General features: G+C 47.5%; 1 protein-coding gene across 2 annotated transcripts in view; it reads left to right on the top strand.

Moving 5' to 3' along the window:
• The window catches only part of Farp1 (FERM, ARH/RhoGEF and pleckstrin domain protein 1), a 223,976-nt gene that overhangs the window by 168,495 nt on the left and 40,908 nt on the right, over positions 1-14,573 (top strand). For both annotated transcript variants that reach the window (XM_038310311.1, XM_038310313.1), the window contains exons 6-11: positions 2,968-3,065; positions 6,171-6,285; positions 7,265-7,412; positions 10,670-10,765; positions 12,134-12,297; positions 13,441-13,509. In XM_038310311.1, the coding sequence (XP_038166239.1) occupies positions 2,968-3,065; positions 6,171-6,285; positions 7,265-7,412; positions 10,670-10,765; positions 12,134-12,297; positions 13,441-13,509 (690 nt within the window). The remainder of the gene's footprint in view (positions 1-2,967; positions 3,066-6,170; positions 6,286-7,264; positions 7,413-10,669; positions 10,766-12,133; positions 12,298-13,440; positions 13,510-14,573) is intronic.

Below are 14,573 nucleotides of genomic sequence, written 5' to 3'. Positions count from 1 at the left end.
CGTTTTTATAGACAGAGATGAAGTTGCACGTTGCTATTCAACAGCTTATTGAACTGTAACGTCAGCTGTATAGACGCTAGTGCCCAGGCTTCTGGAAGAGAGGAGACTGGATTTGGGGGTACATATTGAAAACAGTAACCAGAGACTCTTTGAGTAAGAGATTCCTAGTTTTTCTTTTTTCTGCCATCTAAAGATATTTTACATGTCTGAGTGTTTTGCCTACATGCATGTATTAGCACACGTGTGTCCGGTGCCCTCGGATGGTTGCGAGCCGCTGTGTGGGACCTGGCCCCGGGGCCTCTGCTAGGGCAGCGCAGCCAGCGCTCTTAGCTGCCCCCACTCCCAGCGTTCCTCATGGCAAAGCTCAGACTTATCCCTTGTGCTGGTGCACGGAGCCACTTTGCCTTTCCCTTTTCCTCTGTGTGTCCGTCTGTCTGTCTTCATCCAGCAGGATAGATTCTACCAGAATCCTGCCGTAGACTGCCTGCTAACCGCCAGGAAAGCTGAATTATCTTACTTAGTACGAATAGGAACACTATTAAGACTTTCCAAATGAAATGAACCACAGCATCAGTGTACTGCCAACAGGGTATGAGGCAGGGGGATTGTGTGTGTGATGTGGGCATGCCATCTCCAGAAGCAAAGGCCCTTTGGCCATTCCTGTCTCACTGTCCCAGACCCAGCCCATCCCATGGGAAGCATTTTGTGTTATCAGCGTTTAAGTGTGTTCAGTGCCTACTGGGAAAGAGTAAGCCTGGCTCCTGGGCCTGACTGGATTGCTTCCATTTATAGCCCCGGAGGTGTTGCTAAGTTCCGAAAGCAAGAACAGCCAGTGCCCTTCCGCTTGCAGCCCACGCGGTTAGCAGAGGCCATGGAGTCAGGCCCAGGAAGCTGTTTCTCATGTTACCCCGGCCTGAGAACAGAGACTGAGCATGGCTGAAGGTGACAAGTTCCCGCAGCCTTCGGAAAACATGTACCCACCACACGTGTAGACACGTCCAAGGCCCTCTGTTGTCACGCTGGCCTCTTGGGGTTGTCACCAATACCCACACAGCCTGCTAGACTCTGGCCAGAAACAGTCCCAAAACACTTCTCTGTAGACACAGGACCTTGTGTCTGCGTTGATGAATTATTCAAAGTGCAATGCTTTTAAAACATAAAACCCTCTTAGTGGTTTGAAAATTAACTACAGTATGGGTCAGAATTAAGGCCCGTAGCTCTGTGAAGTATTGGGTTCAGTGAGCCGTCACCACTGCCGGATCCGGAAAGATGAGGCCAGCCCTTCTCTAGGAAACCCTGTGCTCATGAGCCGGTTGTTCCGTGTTCCCCACTTTTCTTCCCTGTGGCTTTCGAGGCAGGATAGCAGGTGGTAGGGGCACACACAGGTCAGGGCACACGTGCAGGAAGGAAGTTTGGGAAGCCCCTCTGTCGGCTGCTGCTGACTTTGTTTTCTGCCTATGTGATGGTCACCCTTTCTGTATTTTTTTTTATTTTATCCTTTGCATTTTTAGTTGTTAACCATGAAATGCCCTAAGCAATTTAAAGAAGATTGGTTGTTACTTTTTTAAGTTAATATTTGTTGAATTGTTACAACTACTTCCTCCCCATGGGTTATCCTGTCTGATAAATTTGTTCTTTGGCAGATTCATACTTATATATAAATACACATTGTGACTTCTTCTCCCTCCCCGCCTTATATCCCTCCTACTCCTGTCAGTCCAGCACCCCAAGTCCCTGTTCCATATTTGTGTCATTTGGGGCATTCCTGCCTGGTGTGTGTGTGTGTGTGGTGTGTGTGTGTGTGTGTATGTGTATGAGTGACAGAGACCCCTCTCCCCCATCGCGACACACACCAAGGCTAACCAGGGTTGTCCATGTGACTATGGGTTTGGAACACTCCATCTGCATGGCGAACCTGGTGAGCTTCTCACTGTACCCCATTTAGTTCTTATGAAAGTCTACGTGGCTGATATTGTTAAGGGCTTTTTTCTTTTTTTAGAATTAATTAGTGTGTGGTTCAGCAGCCGAGCACTGCTGTTTCAGGTGCCTCTCTGTTGCTCTGATACAGAACCATGACCAAGAAAACTCAGAGGAAAGAGTGTATGGTTCCAGGATGGCCGAGCAGAGGTCACAGAGGGCGGGTGGTGGCTGAACAGCAAGCTGAGAGCTCACATCTGGAAGCATAAGCAGAAGGCCAAAATGGTGAACTTGAAATATCAGTGGTCTTTAAACTCTCAACACCCCCCCCCCCCCCCAGTGACACACTTCCTCCAAAGGCCACACCTCCTAAACCTCCCCAGCGTCACCATGAACTGGTGACCAAGCATTCAAGCATCTGGGCCTGTGGGGGACACCACACCTCGCATGTGTGAGACCTGAGGTTCCACTGCAACACCCTAAAAATGTAATAAAGCAGTCTTTTGTTTTACAAAGTAGGTGTACATTATAGAAAGTTAGAATAATAATCAACACTAAAGCCCTAGAAATACCTCTTCCCTTTTGTGTAGCATGGACTGTGGAATATGATATATTAAATTTTTTTGTTCTTTCACCAACCCCCAATCACTGTGGACTCATGAATTTTCATTAATTCATAATTTACTAATTCACAAATATAACTTAGTATGTTTTAGTCTCTGTTAATCATTCTTGTTGTGGTCAGGTTGTCACAGATTTGGCTTTGGAGGCCCCTTCAATACAGCATAATTAGGAGGACGTGCCTCCATGGAAAACCAGTGATTCTGAGCTCACCTGCTCCCTTCACTAAATACCAGTCGACCACGCCCCTACTTCACTGCCCCTCAGCTTCTCTAGGCTGTTTCTTTACCTGGTTTTGCGTACCTTTCTCTAATTTCTTACTGTGTGTTCAGATTGCCAGGAGGAAGCTGCCTCTGGACGCCGGCCCTCCCTTGGCTTTTCCCTCCCATTGGCTTCGCCGTGTAACCCGCGTCTCTGTTGACTTCACAGGTACCTGTTCGCTCTGCAGGTGAAGCAGGACTTGGCTCAGGGCAGGCTGACCTGTAACGACACCAGCGCCGCCCTCCTGATCTCACACATCGTACAGTGTAAGTTCTTTGGGATTCCTTTGCGAATCCTCTTGGACCAACCGTGGTCTGATGGAGGAGGAGTCCCAGGCACACAGAGGCACAGTCAAGAATATCTGTGTTGTCTTTGTGTTACCGTGGATGCCTTCAGTAGAGCGGAGACACTGAGTGCACTTAATGATTTTATTTATTTGTTTGTTTGTTTGTTTGTTTGTTTTGGTTTTTCGAGGCAAGGTTTCTCAGTGTAATAGCCCTGGTTCCAACTCATGGAAATCCGCCTGCCTCTGCTTCCCGAGTGCTGAGATTAAAGTCGTGCACGACCACTGCCCGGCTTAGATTTTTTTTTAAGGACAGATATACAGTGTTATCTCAGTTGTCTTAAAGGACAAGCTTGGATGGACAGTGGACAAGTGCACCAAATCCACTCTGTCCTGTCCTTGGATCTAGTGTTCCAATATTTGTCGTTAGTGTTAGGACACAAGACTGCTGCAGACTTCACTTCTGTCCCAAGTAATTTGCAGAGGGGAACGCTCCGGAAGTAAGTTTATTCTGCACCCATGCAGCCATTGCATTTGCCCATGCAGCCATTGCATTTGCCCATGCAGCCATTGCATTTGCCCATGCAGCCATTGCATTTGAGGAGGACCACAAATAAGTGATCTGGAAGAGACCAGGGTGCGTGTTAACCCTGATGCCAAAGGAAAACCTGAACCCTTAACCGACCACGTTTCTATCCTCAGGATGGAAGAGAGTTTGCTCAGAGCTAAGAAGCCCAAACTTAGTCCCCTACGAAGTTTAGACCTTGTCTTCAGTGCTCTGATAGCCTCATTTCAGAGCTGCCAGGGTACTGAAATGTATCCCCAAACCAATACATTTGTGCCTTCAGCGTCCTTTGCAGACACATGTAGGACGGTGGAAATCTGGTCGCCTTGTGCACGTGTTCCAGCAGAGGCCCAGCAAGAGGAAGTTCTGCCTTCACTTTCTGATGTCACATTGTTCCATGGCTTCTTTGGTGCTACACTCTTTGGGGACTTCACCTTCTAAATTGGCTGCCCCCTCACATGATGCTGAAGTGCTGCCTTTGTTCCTAAGTGCATTGTGATATATGTTGTAAAGAACATATGTGTACCGAATGAGCTTCATTCGGGCATGAGTTCTGTGTGGATGAGTCAGGAGAAGTGTGTATTAGATAGCACGTTTAAATAGAGCCACACAGAAACACCAAAGTGGGTTCATGACAACGTGTCAAGTTTTTCAAGACTCTGACCTCAAATTTCCCTTCAGAACAACATGCACTGATTGCTAATTCATCGTTCACAGAGACTTTTTAATTCATGATTAATTTTTCTGAAGATTGGATTTTTTTACTTTATATGTGTTTATGTATATGTCACATATATAGGTACCCTTAGAGGTCAAAGAGCATAAATTCTGCTATAGTTACAGGTGGTTGTGAGCCTTCCGATGTGGGATCTGAACTCGGATCCTCTGAAAGAGCAGCAGGTGCTCTCAACCACTGAGCAACCCCTCATTTATTTTAGGAGTGTTTGCCTCCATGTGTGTATGTGGACCATATGTGTGCCAGGTACACACAGAGGGACCAAGACTGCAGAGGGTTCCCTGGAGTTACAGGTGGTTGGGAGCTACCTTATGGGTTCTAGGAACTGAACCCAGGTCCTCTGGAAAAGCAGCAGGTGTTCTTAACCACTGAGCCATCTGTCCAGCCCCCGGATCTATCTTGAATACTGGGAATCAGCTGTGCTTTCTAAACCAGATAAAAGAAGCCATAGCAAGAGATCAAAGCCCCCATTCAGGCCACTGATAACCATGTCTGCAGTCCTGGGCGCCCTTCAGCTCTGGGCACCGTTTTCTGTGCTGGGATGGAAATGTAATCCAGAAGAGGTAGTTAGGGAACAAGGTCACCTGTTGTGGCAGAGGCAGCCGGTAAGTGTTGCTGGGTGAGTCAGCACGGCTTAGCGCAGGACGGATAGTCTCGGTAGAGCGATGTGACCAGCATACAGGCTGTTCTTGGTGACAGTGGGTGAGTGGGCCAGATGTGACGGGCTGCTTCACATGACGGAACAAAAGGTAGCTGTCATAGAGACCACACTCTTGCTCCATTAGTTCAGGGCCCTGGTCATTACCCCACAGTCTAGTAGTCTGTTACACTGGTAATAGGGTGCACAGGAAGGGCATGCCTCCCAGAGTCCGACAGACATTTGCTCACTGGTGCTCGAGCGCAATTATTCTTTAAGGCCCAGCAGGCGTGTCTATGGTGCAGCAATTTCCAGACAATGTTGAGATTGCCCAAGAAAACCCATTGGGTTGCCTGTGGGTGAAAGTCTACACGGTTGCACTCCGACCTGTGACTTCTGACAGTGTGAGAAATTTGGTAAACTCTTAAGGTAAAACAACAACAAAAACCACGTTGTCTACTTTTCCTCCTACTGACATCTCTTCTGTGACAGTGGATTTGGGCTGTTACATGTAAGAGTTTCAACAGTTGGTTTTGTGAAGTCCTGAAAATCCTAGGTCTGTTTACACTGAATCACTCAGCAATCACCTACATGTATAAGATGAATAGGGAGAAAGAAAGAACTCCCAGTTTCCCATAGCACAGCTGAGTAGATATGTTGACAATGGAACCCTTCAGAGTCACTATGAGATAGGATTTTCTCAGAAAAGAATGATGAATGTCTAAGCTGATGGGCTCAACAGTGAGCCCGAGGAGCCCACCTCACATTGTGCATCTGTTTCACGATGCCACACGGTGCCCTGCTGGTGTGTGCAGTTACCGTGTGTGAGGCCACACGGTGCCCTGCTGGTGTGTGCAGTTACTGTGTGTCAGCATAGCGTTAGAACAAAGAAGAAACCAGCATATGTGTGGCTAAGAGATGGAAAATCGTGACGTTTTCTTCACAGCTCCTAGCGTCAAGGAGCGGAAGTCACCTGCCATGTTGCTCTACCTGTGAGAAGCGTTCCCATCCCTGCTCTGAGGTTGCTCTCCTCACGGTCCCCACCAGCTGTGCTCATCCAGGGTCACCTTTGGGTTTGCCAGTCCAGGACTGTAGCACATTCTGAACGGTTTGTCCTGTGTGGCCCATTTTCTTTTCTGTTTCTTCGTAGCCGAGATTGGGGATTTTGATGAAGCCTTGGACAGAGAACACTTAGCAAAAAATAAGTACGTACCTCAGCAGGATGCACTCGAAGACAAAATCGTGGAGTTCCACCACAGCCACATGTGAGTTACGTGCTTGGGTTCCTACTGCCTTCCAGTTCTAGCTTTCTGCCTCCTGGCACATGGGTGTGCATGTGTGCACATGCACCCACACACATATACACACATACACTCATGCATGCACACACGTGTTGAGCGACATATACCAAAGGCTGAAGGAAGGAGTATAGAGTTTCACTGGGGTGTTGTGGTCCATTCTGGGCGCTCAAAAAATATAGAGTTGAGGGGCTGGAGAGATGGCTCTTCCAAAGGTCCTGAGTTCAATTCCTAGCAACCACATGGTGGCTCACAACCCTCTGTAATGCGATCTGGTGCCCTCTTCTGGCGTGGAGGCATCCATGCAGACAGAATGCTGTATACATAATAAATAAATAAATCTTAAAAAAAAAATACAGAGTTGAGTATTTGAGACCCTCGCTCTGAGACAGAATGACCCTTGAACGTAGGGGAGTGTATTAGGCTTGAGGACCTCGGATAATCATCTCAACAGAAAATGAGGATGTGTGTGTCGAGCCAGGCATCTTGTTAAATGTGGGGAAGCAGCAGAGCTTTTCTCACATGCCCGTTTTTTGGTTTGGTCAGGAGAATGTTTTCGAAGGACGCTAAACATCTTTTCTCCTGTGGTTCCGAGGCCTTTGCACCCAGCGACAGTTAGGAGGGGCCTTGCATTCTGCTCGCAAGTTCAACTTGCTTAACACAGTAGCGTTTTACTTTTGTGTGACCTAGAGGAAACTGAGATCCTAAAAAGCTGCCTGGCTTGGAGATGGACTGTGGGGTTTCATGTTACCCTGGCAATAGGGTTTTTGTCCTCACCATGAGGCTTTGGGGTGAGCGGGTGGAAGCTGGGTGCCATCTGATCGGGCAGCCCTGCGGCTCGCCATGAAGTGCCTTTTATTTCCCAGGAGGAGCCGCTTAATCTGAAATTAATAGACAAGGGGAATTCAAATCCCCCAGCCTTTCTCTTCCTCCCTTGCTTTGTCAGTGGACAAACCCCGGCAGAGTCAGATTTCCAGCTCCTGGAGGTGGCCCGTCGGCTGGAGATGTACGGAATCCGGTTGCACCCTGCCAAGGACAGGGAAGGCACCAAGATCAACCTAGCTGTCGCCAACACAGGAATTCTAGTGTTTCAGGTGTGGAGAACACAGCACCTTTCCCTTGCGGAGGGAGGAAGGAAGGGAGGGAGGGAGGGAGGGAGGGAGGGAGGGAGGGAGGGAGGGAGGGAGGGAGGGAGGGAAGTGGGCTTCCCCACCCCCACCCCCACCCCCGTTCATGCAGGTAGCCAGGCTTAGGCCTCTGGTAGTTATTTCCAAGTGAACAAGAAAGCCTTCGGTTTCTAGACTTGTTTGTGTGTTTGTCCGCTTGTTTCTGCATTTCTCCTTGTCCTGCTTGGAGACTCCACGTTAGAGATTTGTTTGGGTTTAATAGATCTTTCAGAGCATAGACCCTAAGGACTCCCAATAGGCCTGTGCTGAGAACACAGCATACAGGAACGATGATCTCAGATCCCAAATAAACGCCTCCCGTACTCAGAGGTGACATCTTGACACTTAGTTAAAAATTGATCCTTTTTTTCCCTTTCACATTAACTTGTGTTAGATCAGCTTATTTGGGACTTTAATAGACCCTGTTTTAAAAGCTGATGTGCTTTTGGGAAAGAACAGCACCACAATAATTTTTCAGTGAGACAGACTCTGCCCTGCATTGTTAGCCTGTCCTGTCCTTAAAGGCGTTGTGACTCTTTGCCCGTTGATGTGCGTGGTCTTCATCCCCCTGCCTGCGCTGTGCGATGCATTTCTCTGAGCACCGCTTTTCTCTGCCTCCTTCCTGCAGGTCTGATTTGCATGCCTGTCCATGGTTACCATGCAGCTTCTCGAATGCATTTATCTAGAATTTGAATCTTAAAAAATACAATGATGACCACCCTTGTATTGGTAACCCCTTTTCTGTTATGCAAAACCACCCGAGCTACTTAGCAGAAAGGAACAAAGTTTCCATAGTCACAGGGTGGAGAACTAAAGTTCCACACAGCACACCACCATCCCGACCCCTCTCTCTCACGGGCTAAAGCACACACCACAGCCCCAACTCCTTTCTCTGTATCCTGTTACCTCTTAATGTCGCCTGGTGAACAAACCCCCAACATGTGAACCTGTAGACTTTAGACTGTATCCAAACCACAACCTCCCCACCTCAATCCTTCCACAGTGCTTTTCTTTAAGCAGAGCAGGACAGGAACAGTGAGATCAGCCATAGGTAAAGGCACCTGCCCTCCAGCCTAAGGCCCAGAGTTCAATCCCTGGTACGCAGTAGCATTGTCCGCTGGCCTCCACATCTGTGTGTCCCTCCCACACGAGAGTAAATAAATGCAATTTTAAAATTAAAAACTAGCATAAGTAGGTAGTCTATATGTGAGTGGTTGCTTAGACAGTGATACCCGTTTTTATGTATCATAAATTGCTCAGTCTGCCCAGGTTTAAAGTTGTAAGGGTGATGCACCATAAATACCTTTGTGAGCTCAGACAGCTCTGCTTATTTCCTGAGCTACAAAAGGAGCTGGAGAGGGAGGCAGCTCAGTCGGGAAAGCATGGAGACCTGAGGTCGCAAGCATGTACTTAAAAGGCTGAGCCTCGTGTCATGCAGCTGAAATCCTAGCCCTGGGGAGGAGATAGGAGGAGGGTTGCTGGAGCCATCCCAGTCAGTGAGCTACAGGTTCAGCAGAACCCTGTCTCTGTGACCTTTGGCCTGCACATGCAAGCGCATGCACACGCTCTCTCCCTCCCTTCCTCCTTCTCCCTCTCTCTCTCACATACCACACACATGTACTCACACATACACTCATACATACTCTCACACACCGACTCATAAATTCACACATACACACTCACACGAACTCACATACAAACTTACACACATGAGTTGTAGCAGTCCCCTGCTCGTGAATAGAATCTGTTTACGGCACACACTGTCACACAGCCACATCCTTAACAGTTGGAACTTGGGTATCGTAGGAAGGATGTTTTGAAAAGCAAGATGGTATCTGAGGAAGTAGTTTTCACCTGCACAGATCATCCATGAATACCTGATTTTAAAGAGCAATAAAACAAACTTAACAAGCGCACATCGTTAACCCCAGCACTCAGGAGGCAGAGGTAGGTGGATCTCTGTGAGTTTGAGGCCAGCCTGGTCTAAGAGTGAGTTCTAGGACAGCCAGGGCTACATAGAGAAACCCTGTCATGAAAAACAAATTTTTTTAAGTTATTTATTTATTGTGTATGCAATATTCTGTCTTCATGTACGCCTGTAGGCCAGAAGAGGGTACCAGACTTCTTTACAGATGGTTGTGAGCCACCATGTGGTTGCTGGGAATTGAACTCAGGACCTCTAGAAGAGCAAGCAATGCTCTTAACCACTGAGCCATCTCTCCAGCCCAAAACAAAATTTTTTAAAAAAGGAAGAAGAAAGAAAGATAAAAGAACAGTAAAACCTAGTGTTCTGCCATGACCATTAAATTTCAAAACCAAGCTTTTAAGCATTTCCAAAGGTCACGGAGAGAGGAAAGAAGTACCGTGATTAGGGGCTAGAGAGATGGCTCAGAGGTTAAGAGCACTGATTGTTCTTCCAGAAGTCCTGAGTTCAATTCCCAGCAACCACATAGTGGCTCACGACCATCTGTAATGAAATCTGGTGCCCTCTTCTGGCCTGCAGGCACACATGCAGACAGAATACTGTAAACAAAATAAATAAAGAAATCTTTAAAAAAAAAAAAAAAAAAAAGTACCGTAATTGAATTCATGTGCTTTGTGTGTGTTTAATATGATCTAAATATTGAACGCTGCTGGGCAGTTAAGTTGTGTGCAGAAAGGACTGTTGTGGAATGGATCCCCTGGCCTGCGCCTGCTGTTCTGTTCCCACCACTTCTGATGGCTGGGCATGGCGTTCTTAGGGCTCTGTTTACATTCAGAGACATTTTCCAGCTTCACTTTTTCTGTGAAATGAAGATAATAAGTCTGTCTCGCTGAGTTTTGTGTGTGGTCTGATGAGATGCAGTCTAAAATCCCTTAATACGATACCTGGTCCTCCACCTCCACGAGAGAAGGTCGTTATGGGTATGGTGGTTGTTCATGGTTTCATTTTTATTTATCTTCTTTTCATTCCCTTGACCAGTGTCTTCCCTGCATGAAGGCAGACATGGTTTGAATGCCAAACTCTATAATTAGTGAACAATAACAGTGTAAGAGAGCATGGCAGCCAGTAGACCCCGAGCCTGGGAATCATTCATCAAAGGCCTTTCCTGAGCGATTGACCTGGCCCCCCGCCCTCTCTCTGCTTGGGGTTCCCATGGGCCTCCTGTGTATGGCCAGGCTCACAGGTTGCTCTTTCTTCTTAGGGTTTCACGAAAATCAATGCTTTTAACTGGGCCAAGGTGCGGAAACTGAGCTTCAAGAGGAAGCGCTTTCTTATCAAGCTCCGACCAGATGTGAACGTAAGTCACTCAGGAGTAAGGGGGGAGGGGGGGGGACCACCGAACTGTGAATGAGGCATGCTTTCCCCGTGGCTGGCCTGTAAGGATGGGCTGGGGAGAACTGTGTATCCAAGAGCTTGAGGATGCTCTCGCTGTCATCTGGGTTCTGCGAGGAGGGATAAAAGGATGCATGCTTAAAGGAGAAGACCCTTCACCTTCCTGACAAACAACTTGAGCCAGGCTGTGGCTGCACATCCACCTGTGGCCCCACCCTGGGACCCCAGTCAGCGTTCTGCCATGTCCTGGCTATCCTCCCCTGCTCAGAAGCAGTCCTGACTTGCTCATTCCTGTTGTTGCCTTGCACTTTTGGGAAGCACATTCTCGTGGACTAAACATATCTCTTTCAGTTCCCCCAGAAATCCCAAAACTGCCACTTACCTTGGGATGGGTTCCGGAAAGAGAAGAGTGTTTTCTTCATCCGCCAAAAGCCACACAGGAGATGCATACATAATACATTCCTGATGTGTGACCCCATCCAAAACTGAACCCTTTATCCCGTGAGGCAGGGGCTGACTGGGGCGGTCTAGGTTCAGAATTCAGATACAGTGTGTTGAGTGGCCTGACTGGGAAGCAAACCCCCCAATAAGTGATTCTCAGTGGGAAAATGCAATTACAGTTCCAGAAACCCATTTATGTGGGAACGGCCACAGCATACACTGTAAGTTGGGTCTGTGCAAACTCTGAGAACCCCCAAAATAGCCAGAGCTGCTGGGAATGCTGATGACTCTGGGAGCTTTTATTTATGTAACATGACCATTGAAGTTGGAAACATTGAGCGTAGGAGTAGAAAATTGCTATATTCCTTCCAGAATCAAAAGACATAAGTTCGTTATCTGAGAGTCATTAATACTTTTGTACTGGAGACACAAGTAGGGGATTTCATTTTCTCTGTGGTTCTTGGGGTCACTTGGAGGCCTGTGACATCCACCATTTTATAAAATGAGGAAAAAGGTCAACCTGGACAGGAGCCATGAGGAAGAAAACAGAAGAAAGAGACACAAGTCAGATATTTGAAGGAAAGGATGTGTGTTTATACTTGAACTATTTTTAAGGAGGCAGCAGAAGCCAAGAAAATGCAGTTTGTTTATGGAGTCTACTACTGTTCCCATTAGTTCCTGTAAGTCTGCAGAGAAGGTGGCAGGAAGGGGACCTGCCTCATCATTGGGAATGAGCATATTTTGTTCAATCTTTGAATTAATGATCTTGTCATTAAATACACAGTTCCTATTTTATTGAAGAAATTAACTTCTGTTGTTTTTTTTTTTTCCCACATTTCAGCAGAATGCTTATGAGCAGTGCAGGGAAAATAAAAGCTATATTTCTTTTCAGAGCTCATACCAAGACACCCTGGAATTCCTGATGGCCGGCCGAGACTTCTGCAAGGCCTTCTGGAAAATCTGTGTGGAGCATCATGCCTTTTTTAGACTCTTTGAAGAACCCAAGCCGAAACCAAAGCCAGTTCTCTTCAGCCGAGGGTCGTCTTTCCGGTTCAGGTGAGGGTGCAGCTTCACGAGCCGTGTAATCGCCATGTGGATGTTTTCCTGAGACTCCACCCATCATGGCTATTGCGGTTCACGCAGACGGATAAGGCAAACCACGGTTGGGTCTACGGCCAAGGGGGGGGCACTGGCTTGCTTATCCCAGCCACCTCCACGGCACCTTTCGAGGTTCTGTGTGAGCTTTTGGGAACTTCTCAGCCATCTCTCCTTCACAGTCAAATCCCAGCACAAGTCTCTAGATGAACTTTTTTATATCATTTAAGAATCTCACACATGAATACAACGTATTCTGTTCGAACCCATGCCTACTCTTTCCCCTATAGTTTCCCTTCCCAGCTTCTCGTTTCTCTCTTAAGCCCACTGTGTCCACTTAGTACTGCCCCTATGTGGTTGGGTGTAGGACAGTCCACTGGAGCAAGGACAACCTGTAAGAGACTGTACCCGAGGAAAACTGACTCTTCCTCCACCCATTGCCTGTAGCTCCTATGTGAGTCTGGTTTTTAACAGTCCTGGGGGCTTGAATCCAGGGGCCTTGTGCATTCCAGGCCAGCGTTCACCCCTGGGCCGATCTCCTAACCCCTCTCCTGCCTGCAGAAAGCGTTTTATTTATATAGGCAAGAGTGTCATTGCCTCGGGCACTGCGTCAACAGGCAAAGACTTAGCCACCTTAGGTTCACGTTTTTTTGTTTATTTTTCAAACAATACTGACACTGTGCTATGAGGAGCACTGGTCTAAGTACAGTGTTCCTTTTCTCAACCCTCACAGATGCACAGACTCCCAAGACGGCAGCCTCACAACCAACCATGGTTACGTGGGTCTATTTAGTTGGCTGTTTTGTCTTATTATCTATAAGGAAAATAGCAAGAGGTCAAATGGACAGAAACCTGAAGGTTCTTAGAATTGCTCTTGCTCTTACCTGCCTGAGAAGATGTGGTTTTGGTTTTCTCTTTTCAAGGCAGGGATTCTTTCTCTGTATGGCTTCTGGCTGTCCTGGGACTCACTTTGTAGACCAGGCAGGCCTCAAACTCACAGCCATCTGCCTGCCTCTACTGGGGTTAAAGGCTCGGGGCAAGAAGATGTGCTTAAGTGCAAATGCCTCCTGTCATCTCCCTTTGCTTTCCTGGTCTTTGTTTCAGTGGTCGGACTCAGAAGCAAGTTCTTGACTATGTTAAAGAAGGGGGTCACAAGAAGGTGCAGTTTGAAAGGTAAGGAGCCCTTTCTAGCCAGTGCCGCTCTCTCTGAGGAGCTAATGCTCCATCATCCAGCCTGGGGTGAGCCAGTCAACCGCATAGTCAACCTCAGCAAGTCGAGGGTTGGACCACATTTTAGGACCCTGGGTGCTCCCTCAAGGTACAGTGAGGAGAGAATACAGTAGCAGGTGACCGGGGAGAGCTGAGAGAGAGCCGAGTGGGCCCAGTGTAGAGACGACAGTGTCCCCCAGGCCTGCCCTGATGCTCCAGAGGACACACTTGAGGATGTGGCTTGAGAAGGTTTCTGTTAACTTTAGTTAGGTAAGGTTGGGAGAGAACCCGTAGGATTTATGGCTATCGCTGTTTGCAGCAGACGCTCCTGGCTTCAGGTGTTCACCAGGCTCTGCTCAGGGCTCCTGGCTTCATGCTGGCCCTGCATGGTCGTTGGTCATTTATTCTCTGATTAAACATGGAGACCCCGAGATTAACACACAGAGTGAGTAGCACAGATTCCCTGAGCTCCAGAGCCTAGATCCTGTCGGTGTTTCTCGGCCTCCCAAGGGAGAAGCGGAGCCCAAGCCAGACTAAGGTGAAGGGTGAGGAATGACATCATGGCCTCAGCCCTCTCCACCGCCTGTGAGTGTCTGTTCTTAATCTTTGTTTTCCGTGTTAGTGCATTAGATATTTACCCCAGGACGTAGTGGAGACTCAAGTTCTTACGACTTGGCATTGACAAGAGCTGGAGAAATCTGAACTTTGAACTCCACCCTAAAACTCCTGCGTGGAAAATTCAACACTTGATCCCAGTCAAAAATACACAAAATTATAAATATTATATGAAATAACCTTCAAGCTGTGTGTCTAAAGTGCATAAGAAACAAGTTAATTTCACGTTCAGACTAGGATGCCGTTTCTGTGCCATCTCGTATGAGAGCACACCTGCTTCTAAACTGCAGAGGACAGGATACCAACATGTGTTAGTATTTGATATATTTGGTCCTTTTTGTTTGTTGCTACTACAGCTAGCAGAAGTACCTTGGGTCACAACCTTTTTTAGTTCCTATCTCTCTTTTCCAGAA

This window comes from Arvicola amphibius, chromosome 13 (assembly GCF_903992535.2).
Source record: "Arvicola amphibius chromosome 13, mArvAmp1.2, whole genome shotgun sequence".
Lineage (NCBI taxonomy): Eukaryota > Metazoa > Chordata > Mammalia > Rodentia > Cricetidae > Arvicola > Arvicola amphibius.
Note: the sequence above shows the minus strand (reverse complement) of the source record. Positions and strands in the feature narration are given on the sequence as shown.